General features: G+C 36.1%; 2 protein-coding genes and 2 pseudogenes across 3 annotated transcripts; 2 read left to right on the plus strand and 2 right to left on the minus strand.

Annotated features, from left to right (window-relative positions):
• The first annotated feature begins 1,027 nt into the window (after positions 1–1,027).
• LOC145593802 (ferritin-3, chloroplastic-like) lies at positions 1,028–4,593 on the plus strand. The gene is made up of 8 exons (XM_081650170.1): positions 1,028–1,413; positions 1,783–1,866; positions 1,959–2,019; positions 2,125–2,212; positions 3,758–3,819; positions 3,944–4,009; positions 4,116–4,179; positions 4,271–4,593. The coding sequence occupies exons 1-8, from the start codon at positions 1,088–1,090 to the stop codon at positions 4,324–4,326; spliced, it is 807 nt and encodes a 268-aa protein (XP_081506296.1). The 5' UTR covers positions 1,028–1,087; the 3' UTR covers positions 4,327–4,593.
• A 3,742-nt stretch (positions 4,594–8,335) lies between these two features.
• LOC145595015 (large ribosomal subunit protein uL24y pseudogene) lies at positions 8,336–9,000 on the plus strand (annotated as a pseudogene).
• A 1,876-nt stretch (positions 9,001–10,876) lies between these two features.
• Positions 10,877–13,084, minus strand: LOC145595514 (uncharacterized). The gene is made up of 3 exons (XM_081651931.1): positions 12,290–13,084; positions 11,601–12,175; positions 10,877–11,483 (listed from the first exon to the last, which is right to left on the minus strand). Exons 1-3 carry the CDS (start codon positions 12,969–12,971, stop codon positions 10,890–10,892), a joined length of 1,851 nt encoding a protein of 616 aa, XP_081508057.1. The 5' UTR covers positions 12,972–13,084; the 3' UTR covers positions 10,877–10,889.
• Positions 13,085–14,043: 959 nt separating this feature from the next.
• Positions 14,044–17,150, minus strand: LOC145594918 (GDP-mannose transporter GONST3 pseudogene; annotated as a pseudogene). The gene is made up of 2 exons (XR_014102888.1): positions 17,024–17,150; positions 14,044–15,679 (listed from the first exon to the last, which is right to left on the minus strand). The product of XR_014102888.1 is annotated as a GDP-mannose transporter GONST3 pseudogene (transcript).
• Positions 17,151–18,128: the final 978 nt, after the last annotated feature.

The raw sequence follows: 18,128 nt of genomic DNA on the forward strand, positions 1-18,128 counted from the left end.
TAGTAGGTTTTAGATGGGTAAGACAAAGATAAATAATTGTTATGATTATTCCATATTTGGTATTTTCTTTAAAAGCTGTGTTTGGTATGTACTGGAAGTATTTGGGATAAGTGATAATAGTCATAATACTATCAAACTTATCCCTATCCAGTATCCACAATTCCACACCCCCTACTAATTTCATTCCCCTCATCCCTATCCTACCATTTTTATTCTTCTAACTCAAACACTTCTTAAAGATACAAAGTGGTGTAAAATTCGAGGATAGTAAAAGGGGGACAAAATACCAATGGGGAAGAGGGTACTCATTAGGCCCTCAACCTTTGACAATATGTCAACACCTCATTCATTAAGGATTTTTCTCATATATCAACCGAGTTGTGTTTGATGTAGAAATGATATGAATCATAAAACACTAGTATTTACGTTCTTAGACATCGATTGATTCCACTAAGTTTAACAAATTTCAAACAAACAAAAAAATTGTCACACTAAGCTGAGAAAAAATAGTTATAACTTAATATCATTACAATAAAAGTGAAATTTAATAATATTTATTCATATAATTTCAAATAAACTTAGTTCCACACACATAGAATTAATTAGAATCATTTGTCACAATATTGACTATTTTTTTTTTTTTTTTCCTTTTTTGAAGGAACAATATTGACTAAAATAATGGTCATATAGTAGGCATCTAAAATAAAATAATCACTAAAAATTCCCCTCCACAAAACTCGAATTTTCCAAAAATTCTCCAACTTTATCTTCACTTTTACCCATCACATTTTTCAATAATAAAGTTGGCCAAATGCCATAAAACTACAGGCCATAATTAAAAACACCCAAAATATCTTGCCACACATACCTAGAATAATCACCCAACACAAGCCAAACACACGCTTCAAATCTCAACCCTCCACGTGTCCTTCCATCCAACGGCTCTCATTCCAAACCTAGCGCCCTCCACACGCCCTTATAATCTCCTCACCCGTCCACTCACTCTCATCTTCTCCATCATCTTCCACAACTTTCTCTCTCTACAATTTACTTTCTCTCTCTAAAACTTTTTTCCGCCATTTTCGTGATGCTTCTCAGAGCTTCTCCAGCTTTCTCTCTCCTCGCCAACAATGGCGGAGAAACCAATTCTCTCTCATCGGCGAATTCTGTTACGAATTCTCTGAGTTTTTCTTCGGTCCGATTTTCTTCGCCGGCGAAAAACCCTAACAATGGCGGATTCTCCGTTTCTGCGGTGGCGCCGGAAACTAACAGCCGTCCTTTGACCGGAGTCATTTTTGAGCCGTTTGAGGAGGTTAAGAAGGAGCTTTCTATGGTGCCTACTCTTCCTCAGGCTTCTCTTGCTCGTCAAAAGTATGCCGATGATTGTGAATCCGCCATTAATGAACAAATCAAGTAATTCTCATTTTCCTATCTCTGTTTCTTTAATTTGATTTATGATATACAGTTTATTCATTTTCTATAAATGGAATTTCTGGTAGTTGTTTGAATTATGATTTGTGACATTTTATTTCATCCTCATTTTATTGATTTATAGAATTCATTTCGCATTTGATTCCAATCTTTCCTGATTTGTCTACGAAATTTCTTAATTATGGTTTATAATATGTTTTTCGGCCTCATTTCGTTGATGTATCTAATTCTTTCTAATTATGGACTCTGTATATATTTGTGTTCTGCTTTTGCTGATTAATTTCTATGGTAAATTGATTGATTTGTAATTTAATTATTGACATTTTGAATACAATTGGGGATTTTTTGCAGTGTGGAATACAATGTTTCTTACGTTTATCACGCGATGTATGCTTACTTTCATCGAGACAATGTGGCACTCAAGGGTCTTGCAAAGTAATCGCTCGAAAACTACTTTTTTTTTCCCCCCCTTTTTGAGTTGCATTGATTTATGTACTTGTACTAAATCCCTGTTACTTTATGATTAGGTTCTTTAAGGAATCTAGTGAGGAGGAAAGAGAACATGCTGAGAAATTAATGGAATACCAGGTACTTTATACAAGAAATAACCCAAATTAATGGTTTAATTTGCATTTAGGCTGTGTAATTGAATTGATTGAGAATATATATTCATTTTACCGTGTTGGATTGCAGAACATGCGTGGTGGGAAGGTGAAGTTGCAATCAATATTGATGCCACTTTCTGAATTTGATCATGAAGAGAAAGGAGATGCTTTGCATGGTGGGTTTTCTTGTTCATCCTTTCCATGTATTTGTATTCTTCGATTTTATTCCTTATTTGGTTTTGTGTGTTTGTGCTGAGATGTAGATCTGCAATTGTGTTTGTTTAGTTAATTTAGCATATACTTAGTACTAGGATGATATTGCTATCATGATTTCAGCTAGGACGTGTGCTGCATTTTGGTTTATTGATGTGCTTTTGCCTTTTAGTGTAGGGTATTTCATATATGTTGACATTATTGTACTTTTAAGGATTAACTAGCCTTCTGTCCCGTGCAATGCACGGGTTGTTCATAGATAATTGTATTGAGAGATGAGTGAGGAAATATCAATAAATTAGTATGGGTGTAATGTGTAACAAAAACCATGATTAAAGAAATTTATCTTTTTAGACTTTGATTCAAAATGAAGGTTTGTAAAAAAGAAGGTGAGGGGAACTAAAATTAAATACGAAAAGGAAAAGGTTGAATTGAAGATGGGAGATGAAGATGAAAGGTTTAATGAAAGAGTGAAGAAAGATATTGTAATAAAAAAAATAAAACATATAAGATGACATGTGGCACATTGGCTTGGAAAAGAAGATGGAGAAGTGTAATAGAATGAGGACACATGTCTTTTTGGTTTGAGTTTTTAAATACTAAGTATAGATGATTTAATGGGTTGTTCATGGAGGGAACGTGGAGAGATATCACATGCTTTAGATGTTTACTTTTATTATCTTTAGGTCCACTTGCAATTTTAAATGTTCACGGTTTCTTTGTTGGGGAGGTTAAATGTTCTGGGTTCAATAAAAGATGGGTAAGAGAGCAATAGAGGAGGTTTGCCGTTCATTAACTACAAGAAAAATGTGATCGAATCAATCACATAATATTGAATCTCAGATTAATTTGTGCTAGATATGGAATATTTGTGGAATGGAAGTAGATAAGTAGTAAGTTATTGAAATGAAGTAGGAAAGGGGAGTGATGGCTTACTTATTCTCTTCTAACCTCTAAATTACCGAATCCAATATTTTTACTTCTTGCTATTAATTATATAGTATTTGACCATCCAGCAATATACTTAAATTTATATAACAAAAAGTAACCTTTGATGTACAATGTTATGTTTTAAGTTTTAACAAGCTTGATGTAATTCTATGTTGTCTTTCCTTTGATGCATTCAGCAATGTCTTTAAACAAACAATACAGTCTCGATCTTTATAGCGTATTGTAAATAATGTCATAAACCTACCTATTCCTTGATAAACATCTTGTATTTGTGTTTGTCATTCAAGCCCATTGGCCTGGCCACAAGTCATGATACATGTCCTGCATATCCATCTTTGGTGTGAGCCGTGTGACTACAAATTAGTTTTGGTGTAAAGGTTTGCATTTAGTGTGTTCCATCACGACTTGGTCTAATGTGTGTCTCTTCAATGGTTTGGATTATGAGAAGAATATTATTGGGTAATTTGGAGTTTGGACACTCTTAAAATATGGTGCATTTTCTTTATAGTTGCCATAGTAATTACTAATTAGTATTGACTGTTCTGTTTGTGATGCAGCTATGGAACTTGCCTTGTCCTTAGAGAAGCTTGTTAATGAAAAATTGTTGAACTTGCATCAAGTAAGTACTAGCAACCCATTCCTCATTTGTTGGCTGTTTGTCCTTCAAGTTTATTTCTGTAGCTAAGGAATAGTTATTTAAAGTAAGCCTTGCTGACCATAATATCCAACTTTCTTATTTTCAGGTAGCTGAGAAAAACAATGATGTCCAATTGCAAGAATACATTGAGGGCGAGTTCTTAAACGAACAGGTAATCTAACTTTTTTGGTTATACATTAAATAACATATAGTGATACATGCTCAAGGAACTTCTGATTACACACTATTGATGTTTAAACTTACCTATTGCTTTGCAGGTTGAAGCCATAAAGAAAATCTCAGAATATGTAGCTCAGCTCCGGAGAATTGGCAAGGGACATGGTAATTATTCATCTGCCTTCATTTGAAACTGATGCTCTCCATGTTTGTTTCATTAATATCATTGATGCTAATGTTATGGTTAATTCCCCAGGTGTATGGCACTTTGATCAGACCCTTCTTCACGAGGGTGATGCTGCTGCTGCTTGAGTAGTTTGATTACTGTTCAAGGATTTCGTCGACAAATATTGGAGTATTGAGCAGAGTTTATGTCATGTAACCTTCTCAATTCTGGAATTGGGGGATTTTAGTTTTAAAACTTTTTATTTCTTTTGGTAATCTTGTTCAAATGGAATGTAGACCTGCATTTTTAGTTGATTTAGCTAGGAAATATGAGTTAGGAAGAATGTGATTGACAATTTGACTGTGCTGTTTTTACCCTCCATGCCTAAATGAAATCAAAATCGATTTTGCTCAGTTTGTTTGGGATATCCATTTTGTGTTGGTTTTTCTTTTTCTCTCTCTTTAAAGAAATTTGTGGCTGTGTCCTGAAGAATTAGGATCTATATGTTTCCTGAATATGTAAAGGTGCAAATGATATCGGCCTATTTTGAAGCTGATTTCCTGGCTCCATAACATATAATCCTTAAGCTCAGTTACTTGAAGACTCGTGCTGGCCATCTAAACAGATGACTTCATACCCAAAATTTGTGACTGAGTATATTTTGAAAGCTATTAATCATGAATTTATTTGTGCCTTCTCAGCCTTGTGGAATATGTTGTCAAATGCTACTGGAAAATCTCTGTGCACACCGATAATGAATTGACTTGGTATGTTGAGAGTCTTGACTCTTGAGACTAAAGAAATGAAGACATCAATTCATCTAATTGCTACATTTGATTACTGTGTACGAAGAAATAAAGTTGTCATATACAAAGTATGTCATATACAAAGTAGCTGATAAGCTGTGAACTACTCGCAGCGCTTTTCAAGTTTTCAATATTTGTATCATGTATGGGAAATCAATCTACCGCAATTTTTGTATTGTGCTCTTACTGTCCCATTAGCCCGGATTCATTGTGAGCGTGTGTAATTTATGTCGTCATGTGGTATAACGCCATTGATGCACCACTCTTGGGAGCTCAATATAGCTTGCTCTTGTGGAAAGTCTTAATATATGGGCGCAAGACCCAGCTACTTGCGGTCGTCGCCGTCCCCTACCCTTCTCACGTCCGTTAGATCTCTCCCTTCACATGAACCACCATCCCCCATCCCAAAACCCCCCACCTCCCCTACTAAACAACCTTTAAAAACCCTAGCCTCTAGTTACAGTGAGACTACGAGAGCAACAACAATGGAAACGCAAGCAGAGAGCACTTCTAGTGACAACATATTTGCCATTAAAGAGATACGTCAACAGCTCAAAACTCGCATTGAAACAAGGCACAAAGAGCAACATCTCATTGATTTACTCCAAATCTTAGTTCCCAATCTCGTTTAATCCCTCAATCTCTCTCTTCAAGTCATTTTTACTTTCAACTATCGTCCTTTCACCCCAAGAAACACCCTCTTGACAATCGGGCTAAATCGCCTTCCAAACAGGTAATAGAATTAAAGGGTGGGGGAATGATGGTTTAAGGGAAAAAGGGAGGGTAGTCGGAGCGGCGACAGGTAATAGGGTTTCATGTAGTAAAGGTTAGAATAATAGGAGTTAAAATGATAGAGGTTTATGAGGCATAATAGGGGTTAAGATAGAAGGGGTTAGTATAGTAGGGGTTCATATAATAAGGGTTGCCCTATAATATCTATATGAACCCCTATTATCCTAACCCCTACTACCCTGACCCCTACAATATTTATCTTAACTCCTACTTCATAATAGGGGTTAATATAGTAAGGGTTCAAATATATATAGTATGGGTTAAGATAGTAGGGATTAGGATATTATCCTTATTTCAACCCCTACTATCCTATCCCATATTACACGAATACTTACTACTCTAACTCTTGCTACACGAACCCCTACTATTAGAACCCCATAGTAGAGATTATGAAGTAGGGTTTAGATATATGAACCCCTGCTACCCTATCATTCTAACCCCTACTATCCTAACCCTTACTATATACTAACCCCTACTATATATAGGTTCGATACAAGTTTATTTAGATAGTATTGGGTTGGATAGTAGGGATTAGGATATATAATAAAGGTATATAGTAGAAGTTGAAGCAGGAATAGTAGGGGTAAGTATACTAGGGACTTGTTAGGGATAGTAGGGGTAAGTATACTAGGGACATGTAATGGATAGTAGGAATTGATATATTAGGTGTTTGTATAGTAGGGGTTCATATGTAATGGGTTGGGGGTTAGGGTAGTAGGGGTTATAGTTATGATAATAGAGATTGTTATTAAGAGTTATAGTAAGGATTAAGATTGTAAGGGTTCTTATAGATATGGTAGGGATCGGAGGTAGATATTATGGGTTAAGATAGTAAGCGTTTATGTATTAGGGGTTAGAATAATAGAGGTTAGGATAATAGGGGTTCATATATAATGGGTTAGGATATAGGGGTTAGATAATACGGGTTAGGATAGTAGGATTAGATAGTAGGGGTTCATACAGATAAATTGAGGCAAGATACTAAGGGTTTATATAGATATAGCAGAGGTTAAATAGTAAGATTTAAGATAATAGGGGTTCATATAGATATACTAAGAGTAAATAGTATGGATTCACATAGTTAGAGTTAGTGTAGCAGGGGTTGAGGTAGAGATAGTAGAAGTTAGTTTAGTAGGGGTTCACATAGATATAATAGGGGTTAGACAGTAGGGATTCATTTATAGATATAACAGGGGTTAGATAATAGGGGTTAGGTAATAGATTTTAGGATAGTAGGGGGTTCATATAGATATAGTAGGAGTTAGATAGTAGGGATTAGGGTAGTAAGGGTTAAGAGTTAGGATAGTATGGGTTTATATTCATATAGTAGGGGTTACATGTCCCTAATATACTATCCCCTACAATCCCTACTTCAACCCCTACTACTGGTTAGGATAGTAGGGGTTATGACCTACTATCTTACCCCCTACTACCCTATTATCTTAACACCTACAGACCTACTACTCTGACCCTTATTACATGAACCACTATCCTAGCTCCTACCACCCCTTAAAAATCCTTACTACCCTAACCCCTACTATCCCTTAATAATCCCTACTATACTAGCCCCTTTTATCCCTAATATTATACTCTTACTATCTTAACCATATTGTTTAACTCTACTATATCTATATGAACTCCTACTACCCTAATCCCTACTGTCCTAACACATACAAAGTACTATTTAATCCTTACTATATTTATATAAAATCCTATGATTCTAAACCCTACTACCAGTTAAGGTAAGTTCCGAGGGAGGAGGGTGTTTGAGCGGTGGGCGGCGCTTGGGAGGCAGGTGGTTGAGCTAGGCTTGTGTGTAAGTATGGGTGGTTGGGTTGAAGGTCGCTGGTGATTTTATTTATTTTTTTTAACCAATTGTAGTATGACACGTGTCTGGTAATAACAAGTTCGATGATTGGTTAAAATTGATTCGGCGGATCCCTACCTTATAAAAAGTAGAAACATACTCTTATGAATAGTGTAATGCCAATTATACCCTTCAAAATGTGTATTTACATACATACCCTCATTAATATGTAGATGCTATTTTAATGAATATTGTTTAGACAACTATACCCTCTAAAATATTTATGTACTTTTATGCTTTCATAAATGTTAGTTGTCTTGAACATTTATACCACCTAAATATAGTTGATTACATATTTTCTCTTATTGTTTTTTTTTTAGGAAAAATTTCTCTTATTGTTAATTTAACTAATTTTGTGATTTAAAAGCCAAACCAAAAAAAACCTTCAAGATATGGCTAGGTATGACGCGCGCGATCTAGTAAAGTATAAAGTTGGAATTATCGAAAATTAAAATTATTGACGAATAAAAGATTATTTTTGACAAATTTTTCCTAAAAAAACCGAAACTTAATTAGGGCCTAAATTTAGGAAATTGTTTTCCTAAATTTCAAAAAAAAAAAAAAAAAAAAATAGGCTCCCATAGTAACTGGATTAATGGAATTGAACAAAAAAAATACCCAATTTCTAAAACTACCAGCCCAACAACTCCAATACGCATCTCCAAAACCCTAAAACTCTCCTCTTCTTCTTCCTCCCTCCCTCAATTTTTCTCTCTCCTCAAAACCCTAGAAAACCCTGCAACTTTCAGAGAGAGAGAGTGAAAAACCCAGAATCCAAAAATGAAGCACAACCCAAGAGTATCAAGCTCTCGCCGAAAATGCCGGAAAGCCCATTTCACGGCACCATCAAGCGTTCGCCGCACAATCATGTCGGCCCCACTTTCCGCCGACTTACGAAGCAAGCACAATGTTCGTTCTATCCCTGTTCGCAAGGACGATGAAGTTCAGGTTGTGCGTGGAACCTTCAAGGGTCGCGAGGGAAAAATTGTCCAATGCTACCGTAAGAAATGGGTTATCCATATTGAGCGGATTACCCGGGAAAAGGTCAATGGGTCGACGGTCAACGTTGGGATTCATCCTTCGAAGGTTGTTGTTACAAAGTTGAAGCTTGATAAGGATAGGAAGGGGTTGCTTGAACGTAAGGCGCTTGGTCGTGGTAATGGTGAAAAGGGGAAAGAGAAGTTCACTGTTGATGATGTTGCTGCTGCTAGTTCTATGGCTCAGGTTGATTAGATTTTCAATTTGATATGTGTTTTTGGGTTTATTTGATGATTGAATTGTTTTTGAGTTATTTGATGTTGAGAAATTTTGATACTTGGTTTATAATATATGGTATAATCTATCCATTTTTATTATTGTTTTGGTTTGTTACTTGGTTTTTATATTGATTAATTTTGCTTTGCTGTGGTATATTATGCTTTTCAAATATTGGAATGATAATTTTCTATGTGGGTGTTTATGGAGATGGTGATTACAATAGATTATGATTAGTTAGGGATGACAATATGACGTATGACTATATGAGGTTTCATAATTCTGTTATACTTTGTTGTTGAAGTTATGAGAATTGAGCATGGAAGAGTTGGGTAATGTAGCCTTAGATGTGGTGAAGGATGATTGAATCATTGAATTGTGGTAATTCCATTGAAGGGTATTGAGTTGATTGTGAAGAAGTTTGTGAAGTGGTTTCGAAACAGGGGAGTTATTAGGTGGGAGTTTTCTATCGATGGATTGTAGTTGGATTAAATGGGTGATGAGGGTAATGGAAAGATTGGATACAATTGATGGTGTTTGTATTTTTGACTTGTTACATAATGTGAGTGCAATTAAGGAGATGTGATGTTTGTGAGATTAGGTGTATAAGGAGTTGCATTATGTTCTATATGATTGGATCTAGTGATGAAGCTACGTTTTGTATTCTTGGCGAGAATTCGAAGGCCTGAGCGAGAATAAGAGGGTGTTAGTTATGGGGATACAGTCTGAATTTTTTTCTGAATAAGTTTAGGGAATTTGATTGCTTAAATTTATGATACTTTCAAATCGTGATCTGGGATTTACGGATTTCACAATGTCCCTATTGGACGTGGGTTGAAGATGGTATTTAGCTGTTAGCAGCTCCTATGTTCTCCTGTTAGTGTGAGTCAGGCATCTAGATGCTGAGATAATGTAGCATGTAAATGCAATCAGTCACTGGGATACTGTACCTCTTTTTGGGATTATATTTCCCTTTGAATGAGTGTTGACTATGTTGGAAGTCCTCTAGCTCATATCATGTTAGTTTTGTATTGATGGTTTGGAAACCTTAATGAAGGTGTGGTACTATTCTTCACTTGGTGGATTTGGTTCTTTAAGCGGATTGTAGGATCTTATCTTCATGAACCTGAAAGTATCAGTGTCGAATGACTTTCACCCTGAATCATATCCTACCCTACCCTACTCCTGGTCCTGACCACTATGGACCTGAAGGCCGACGTGAGTGTTAAACTCCTTTGAACATCCCAAAGCTAACTCCAACATTGCATCAGCCCCATAAGAACTATTTCTGCTGGATAGTGACTGTCTAGAGATTTTTGTTGTGTTATATTGGTGGGAACTGAGGAATGCTTGTTTAGTTTCCAATAGATCCCTAATGTTCTGTTGCTATGTTGTGTTTCCTACTCTTTTTTTAGTTCCAGGATGAGCTCAATGATGTGCTACTCGAAATCTATGGTGATTGTGAGGAGATTTTGTAATGATTTTGGGCAACATGCTACGAGTAAGAACTCCAATATATTTTCATGTTCCTGTTTATTTTGAAGTATGAACTAATCTCATTTAGTTCATATCTTATTCCAATTCGCACAGATTTAACCCATGTACGTGAATGAGAAATGCTCATTGTTAATCACATCTCCATAACAGAGTGACATGTTCAGATTGTAATGTTAAAGTCTCAAAACTATATAAGGGCTAATGTTCAGTTTTAGTATTACTAACAAATACATCAGATGAGAGAGTAAGGGATAGCTCAAGTGGTTATAGCTCCCCTCCAAGTTCCTAGAGATCTTGGGATCGATTCTCATCGCCCGCCATTGTGGCTCTCTAAACAACAACAAAAAAAAAATAAAAACAAAAAAATCAGATAATGAAGGTCCACTAGTAAAAAAACTTTGAAGTATTACTTTTTCAACAATCCGAACTAACAGTTTGAGATATGAAAGGCAATAATACATCACAAGTTATCCAACGACATGCATCTTTACTACTAGAAGTTTTGATAACTCCTAGCCAAACATCTTCTCGCGTGATGCAATCCAGCTCGAACATTTCGAAAGATTAGCACTGCATAGTACAGAAAGAAGACCATAGCGATAGCCCATATCGCAAACACAAGATGAGGGGAGTGAGACACAACAACCGACACACCTGTGGTAAATGCTAACATCAAGGCACCCAATGAAATAGTGTTCAAAATAAGTGCAGAATGTGAGAGAGGCTCAAAAATGAAGGTACTTTCTGTAGTAACAAGAATGAAGTACATGAGTATTGCTAGGGTGGAGCATGTGAAGGCTAAGGCATCCGAAATCAAGAATATTTTGAAGGCGGCCTTACTCTTGAGCACCGCCGTACCTATATTCTCTCCTGGGTTTTGATTAACACCACCAGGTAAAGTAAAACCAGCAGTGAAAGATACCGTTGCAATCAACGTCGCTACCAACGACTGGCCTTGAGCTGCTTTTCTTAGTGAAACAAGTTTTGAGTCTGCATTAGCATTTGCTTTTTCTATATCAACATCATTTTCATATGCATTGACTCGCTTTCCTTTTGGAGTAATCAGACTTCTAAGCCGTTGTATATTCTACACGAAACAAAACATAAAACATACAAATTACTTATAACAATTAAATTAGATAACATAGAATGAATCAAATTAGTCCTAATTTGACAGTCAATAGGTGAAATCAAAGGAACTTACAGAACGACCGGGATGAAGCATGTGAAATTTGGAAGCGAAAATATCCCCAATGGTAAGGTTTTGTTTATTGAAAGCTCGGAGGTCTAGGAATTGGTAGTTTGATATAATGAAACACGGTAATGTTAGTAGACAAGCATGGCCAAGGTTGGGAATGGAAGCGGCGAATAGATGAAGAGGTGTATTTCCGTCTACATCTTTTTCATTAAGGAGGTTGTCAAAATGTCCTTTCTTGAGGCAAGTTTTAAGTTTATAGAGACAACCCCATTTTGTAGCATAATGTACCACATTTCGCCTATGATTGTCTACTATTTCGATGCAGTCTGGACGACATTTTGTCAACATTTTTATAGCACCCCAATTGCACCCAAGTATTGCAATGTGAAGTGGTGTTCGTCCTTTCTTATCTCGAATATATAGTACTGATGTTTCAGTCTCTTGGTTATCATAATGCAAAAGCACCTTAAGAAGCTGATATTTGCTGATCTCTGCAGCCGCGGAGTGGAGTGGAGTTAACCCTTCATCGTCTTGTATCCTAATTAGAGAGGTTTCTTTCTCCAGCATCTTTTGCACCATCTCTGAAATATATTCATCAGAACAATTGATCATATAATTAGTTGTGCTATCACAAATATGCACTTGTAAATTGGTTAGTTATTGGTTAGTTATACCGACAGAGATGAGAAGTTTACCCGGGTTACCCCATTGGACTGCAGCATGAAGAGGGGTTCGACCACAAGGACCTTTATGACCATAGCCCAAAGACGATGGATGACAAGTCTCTAGTAATATAGCCACTGAAGCAGTACATCCCCTCTCCGCGGCAAGATAGAGGGGAGTCTCACCCACCTCATTAGCCTCATGTGGACAGCTAGAATCCGCCTCTACTAGCAGCTTCACCACAGCAGCATGACTCCCTCGTGCAGCCTCGTGCAAGGCAGTATCCTTATTATTGTTGGTCTTCCTCAGCATTCGCGTGACCTCCTCTTGATTAACCTCCTTAGCTCGTTTAAGGAACAATTGAACTGCCTTGTAGTGCCCGAACCTAGCAGCAAGGTGCAGTGGCATGTCACCATTGTTGTTCTCTTTCCATAGCAGCAAATAACCTGATGATATAGTACCTTGTTCATCATTGAGAACCTCTTCAATAAACTCGATGCTAACCTTTATCCCTATATGAATGTGGAGAATGTTGTTTCCCATGGGCGTTGCCTGTTCCTTCCAATTCGATATTAAACTTATGTCTTCGATAGATCCAATTAGTGCTGCATTGTATAGCTTAGGCTCCATGCCTTTGAGCTTGATACTTTTTTCTTCCGTCTGCTGCTGCTCAACATGATATGCTTGAAGATTATTGCTCCCTGTCGCGTCCATTAAGCTACAAATAAAAAAATTAAAAATGTACAAAATGGAATAGAAACTTTGGTAATTGGTTACTAACTAACTTGATGAATATTTATTACTGTATAGTTTCAAAATTTGAAGTGTAAAACACGAAGAACATGCAACTTCTTTGAAGTTTAAAAAAAGTACCGTGATCAATACTTATGCAAGTGGAAAGACTTATTTTTATAGTCAACCTCAAACAATAAGACGAGCATTCACGCCTTGACTTTTATCATCTTCAAAATTTTCTAGATCATTAGTTCATTACCTAGTAGCTTTTGAAAAAGTTGTTGATAGGAATTGTATAAAATTTTCTAGATCAAATTGATGAATTGTATAGGAATTATATACTTGATGACAAAATAAATGTGTCTCGGATTGAATCTTTCCCAATGAAATGTCACAGATGGAACAAGGTGAGAGCAGTAGTCCCCTGCACATACTTTTCGTTAGTAAGACTGTCAAAATGTCTTAGATGTGCTTAATTTTTCATTTTAGGACCACAAGCCCACTGCCTTTCACTTAGGTTGTCCAAGACTCCTAAGGCTTAAACTTGAGTCATTGTAGACTCGTATTTGAGATTTTTGTACAAAATAAATACTACATCCGTTACAGGTTATGTGCAACGATTAAACATTTTCCCTCTTTACTTTATGTCAAATTGTTGCACATAACCTATAACGGAAGTAGTATGTTGCACTACGGTTATTTGGTAACAAAATCTACTCTACAAGATTTACATGATAATCCAATCCGGGCTCAGGATTCAGGGGTGTTTTGGATGTGGTACGGTGTTGGGTTTGGGAGATTTCGATTAGTACACAAAGGAACTCACAATATTAACACCTTCTAGTTGCTTGCACTTGCAGCGTTTACTCATTATTGTGCACATTGGCTGATGACCTCACGAGATAGTCTCATGATTCATGCAGCCAACCCCATCTCTGTACAGAAATTACAATTGGTGTAAGCATGGTGTTTTAATCACTCGGCAGCCAGAAAAATAAATTTTTAATATTTTAAATAAAAAGAATCCTAACTAACTTGCAAGAGTTGCAACTAACAATAATACATCAACATTCACATATTCATAAGAGATCACCTAAGAGGCTATAACAGAAACAGGTTTATAAGGTTCCCAGTGTTTCAAAATGTACCTTTCTAATAGCACTTATTTTGACAATCACTTATACAAGAACTCTTATCTTATAACAAAGTAATCAATAGTAGTCTAACTAGCATGTCATTAATTTTGTATATCAAAACAAGTGGCAAAAAAAACAACAGCATCATTTTGATATGCTGAAGCAAAGAACTAGACATGTAAAAAATGAATATGTTTCTTTCATTTGGTTGTTGAACCAGCAAAATCTAAGCCATGCAAAACCACCACGAGTATACTCACTACTCGGTACTAGTATTTGACAATGGAGAAAATACCAGTGCCCTTGCAGTCTAGCTGACGATGCATCCAAATTTTCCGGGCAGGTCTTGGTTCCAGCACAAGGCAGCAGAGAGAATAGCCCTCTGGTAACATATAGGTAGAGAATCCCTCAGAATCCATTTTATTTCCCCTCTCTTAGTTCAGTGTTAGGTTCTAAAGTGTGATCAGTTTCTATATTGCTTTGCATCTCCAACAATTTCTGTTCTTCTTCTTGACTTTCTTGTGGCTCCGCAGCTTTCACAGGCTTAGGTTTGCTTGTAGACTGCTGATACATAACACCGCCCAGCATACAGACAAGAAGGCCAACTGTTCCCACAAAAGTAGAATGTTTATCCCAGATGACAAGGTTGATAACAACTGTTAGTAACTTGTTCACTATTCCAAGAACTGTAAAGCCTGTGGCAGAGATTGCTTTTCGGCAAGAGAACCCAAAAAAAGAGATTGAAAGTCCAAATAAGCATGATAACCCCACCGGCAGGATGACGCTAAAAGAATGCCATTCTGACTCATCAGAAATATCATGCTTTATCTTCTTCAGCTCGCCCATAACAAACAGCTCTAACGGAAAGAGTAGGAGAGCCTCAAGGTTGTTGTACAAGACTAGGCCCCATGTGTTCAAACCAATGGTCATAACCACATGTTTTATATAAACAAAATCAACGGACATGCTTACAAGGTAAGCTAAAGCCCAGGTGTAAGCCATTACTGTGAATTGATAATCTGTCATCACATAAATGACACTTCCACCAAAGATGGTGACAAGTGAGGCCCAAGTTTTGAGTGATGGCCATGGCTGATGCAGAAAGAGGGTCTCTCCAATTGCAACAAAGATGGGGACTACTGAGCGGAAGACGATGAATGTGTCTACATTGGCATGGAGTAGGAGCTCACTATTGGTGAAAAGGGAGAGATAAAAGATAATTGCAGCAGGTAGAAACCGCCACATGGTCATAAGGTCAAGAGGGTCATGTTCTAACCACTTCAGCTGTCCACAAACTAAAACACCAGCAGCACTGGTGAAATACTGCAGTGCAGTGAGTGCACCAGGATATGGAAATTTCATAACAGCCCATTTATTAATGATCGAGAGTAAAGACGCTGAAAGGCAGTACCCAGCAGCTACTCCATAGACGGATACTTGCTGACAAAAGATACTGTACCATGTAACTTGAACTTCAGGCACAGAAGATCCATTCACATTTGCATTCTTGTTCACCTCGCTAGATTTTGGGTTTTCAACGTCACCAGACATCTGAAAAGAAATTCAAACAAGTTCGCTTTGAGAAGCATTCAACATATGACATCAATGAAACTCATTCCATGTTCAGGATATGACACCAAAGTACCAAACAATTTTTTTTTATCAAGTAGTCACTTATTCAGACAAATTGTATACAGTACTCAAGAAGTTCCATTTAAACTCTTAAAACAAAGCAGTGATGTAAAAATAGAGATAATTAAGTAAAACCATCAATGCATCAAAAATTACACATGAAAACAGCCTCCAGAAAATTAAGAAATCAATGAGTTCACAGCTGAAATGAAGATATCATTAATGAAAAAATAATAGTAAAATATGGGCAAGAATTTTGGTTGTGCAGTAAGCAAACAGTAAACATCTCTAATTCAGCAAATAAGCTAAAGTACTGAGCGAATTTTGGTAAAAACTCCCTCCATTTTATGATCTTGCAATTCAAGATTGAATTTCACAGATCAGTGTATGATCCCAAATTTGACAAGCTTGCGAATGTAGTGTCAAATTTAACAATTTTTTTGCACACTTAGCTTGCATGACAGAGTGCGTATCACAGTAAGTGTCAAATTTCTTATAACCTTTGGATTATCAGAAAACTATCATGCAAGGGTCATTACTCCAGTACAGAGACTACAGACATATATCAAGCTCATCATTAATAATGAACGCTTAGAAGGTGGGACTACTCGTATTCGGCTTCTTCCCAGCGAATCCGATGTCAATGGCGATTGAGATTCAAAAATTTCCCCTCCATTGCCAAAGCCAGCCCAATTCCTCCCATAACAAGATTAAGGTATACGCCGTAATGAAATTTGGTATCTTTCAGCTTATTTTTTTTGCAAACGGAACGCATTTGAAGGACATTTACAACTTCATTCATCATTTGTTTTTAGGTTTAGCAAAAAGGAAGAGAAGTTGATGATTATATGACTACCCACCGACATAATCTTCTAAAATAACAAGAAAGCTATAGATTTGCGGGGCATGCAATTTCTTCAAAACTAAATTAGGTAACAATTAACATTTAATTACAAAGCAAATTTCTGGAATCGACTAATTCGAATGGTGAAAGCATAATGAAGTAAATAGTTCAGAAATCAAATGAAACCTTAAAATTACATAAAAATGAAACATTGGCCCTAAAATTAATCAACAAAACTAATAAATTTCATACTACTAATTACAAGATTGAAATTGTTCCTAAACTTTAACTCTGATCTACCACTATATAAACTCATTGTTATTAGTGCTGAATCTGAAAATTAAATTGAGGTAGACAGTGTAATAATGCAAATTGATATGATAAGATTTAAGCAATGAATGAAAGTAGCGATAAATTACCTGGTGAATTCAATTTCTGGAAATCTGAAAATGCCCTAATCAATAAAATTCTGGATTTGGGGAAAAAAAATAGTAGGGTAGTAGGAAGTAGGAATGATGCGTTTGCTACTTGCTCCTTTTGCTTGTGTTATACTTTGATTACTGTTTTTCCTTTTTTTTAATTGGAACAAATTAAGCTGAAAACTAATTAAAAATGGGGGATTTTGTTTATTTTAATCATGAGCGTGTCTGGGTGAGCAATTTTATGTGGTGTTCAGCAATTTAAATTTAAATCATTTCTCCTTTTATTACTCCCCATCCTAAAATGGAGCACGAAGTATTCACTTCTATTTTGCGTCGTTTAATCGTTTTAAATTTTTATATTCCAAAACTACAACAAATCTAAGTATCTTACCATATTTCACATAACTATTTAACAAGTCGAATATATTAGTGAGAATTTGGTGTCAATGTTTTCAAAGAATTGGGCTCTTCAATTAAGGTGAATGGAGTATTATACTGGTATGTGATTAGTTGTAAACCTTGTAGTTAGTTGTTTCACATTGACCTCTAATCACCACAAATTATATATAATCATGCTAGATATTGTTATATTTAAAGGTGACTATATATGTGTGTGCCAACTTATGTCTCGTGCTTAACTAAATCATGCCTAAAATAGGCTAAGAAAAAATGTATCGTGTTGGTTATGTGTGGGTCTTTTAGAAGTGATTCATGTATGACCTCACACACGTGTCGTGCAAAACCATATTTGTATTTTGTTGAAATGGTAAAAAATAATTATAAAATTGGGCTGGTATTTGACTTGTCATGCTCGTGCCAAACTTTAAATATGTGAAACCTTTTGGTCCACCATAGTATATACGTAGTATATAGTAGTGTGCTAAATTTATTACAAGTCAGTTCATTTTCATGTCATGCCTAACCGACTTTTGTTTCAGGCTTATCGCTCGACTAATATTCATTTTTATTTTGATTCATTATAAGGTTTTGTTTTTTTTTTTTTTTTGAAACACATTATTAGGTTAAAGTTGAAATCAAAGCTCTTGTCAAAAAAAAAAAAAAAAAAAAAAAAGTCAAAACTCCATAGGTCCAAAGAGTAAGA

This window comes from Chenopodium album, chromosome 19 (assembly GCF_948465745.1).
Source record: "Chenopodium album chromosome 19, dcCheAlbu1.1, whole genome shotgun sequence".
NCBI classification, from domain to species: Eukaryota; Viridiplantae; Streptophyta; class Magnoliopsida; order Caryophyllales; family Amaranthaceae; genus Chenopodium; species Chenopodium album.

Excerpts from the sequence above, each read along its gene's own strand:
- LOC145593802 (XM_081650170.1), top strand. The coding sequence starts at position 1,088 with ATGCTTCTCAGAGCTTCTCCAGCTTTCTCTCTCCTCGCCAACAATGGC. Across the intron at positions 1,414-1,782 it reads GCCATTAATGAACAAATCAA|TGTGGAATACAATGTTTCTT; the intron begins GTAATTCTCATT and ends GATTTTTTGCAG. Across the intron at positions 1,867-1,958 it reads GCACTCAAGGGTCTTGCAAA|GTTCTTTAAGGAATCTAGTG; the intron begins GTAATCGCTCGA and ends CTTTATGATTAG.
- LOC145595514 (XM_081651931.1), bottom strand. The coding sequence starts at position 12,971 with ATGGACGCGACAGGGAGCAATAATCTTCAAGCATATCATGTTGAGCAG. Across the intron at positions 12,176-12,289 it reads AGTCCAATGGGGTAACCCGG|AGATGGTGCAAAAGATGCTG; the intron begins GTAAACTTCTCA and ends AATATATTTCAG. Across the intron at positions 11,484-11,600 it reads TGCTTCATCCCGGTCGTTCT|AATATACAACGGCTTAGAAG; the intron begins GTAAGTTCCTTT and ends TGTTTCGTGTAG.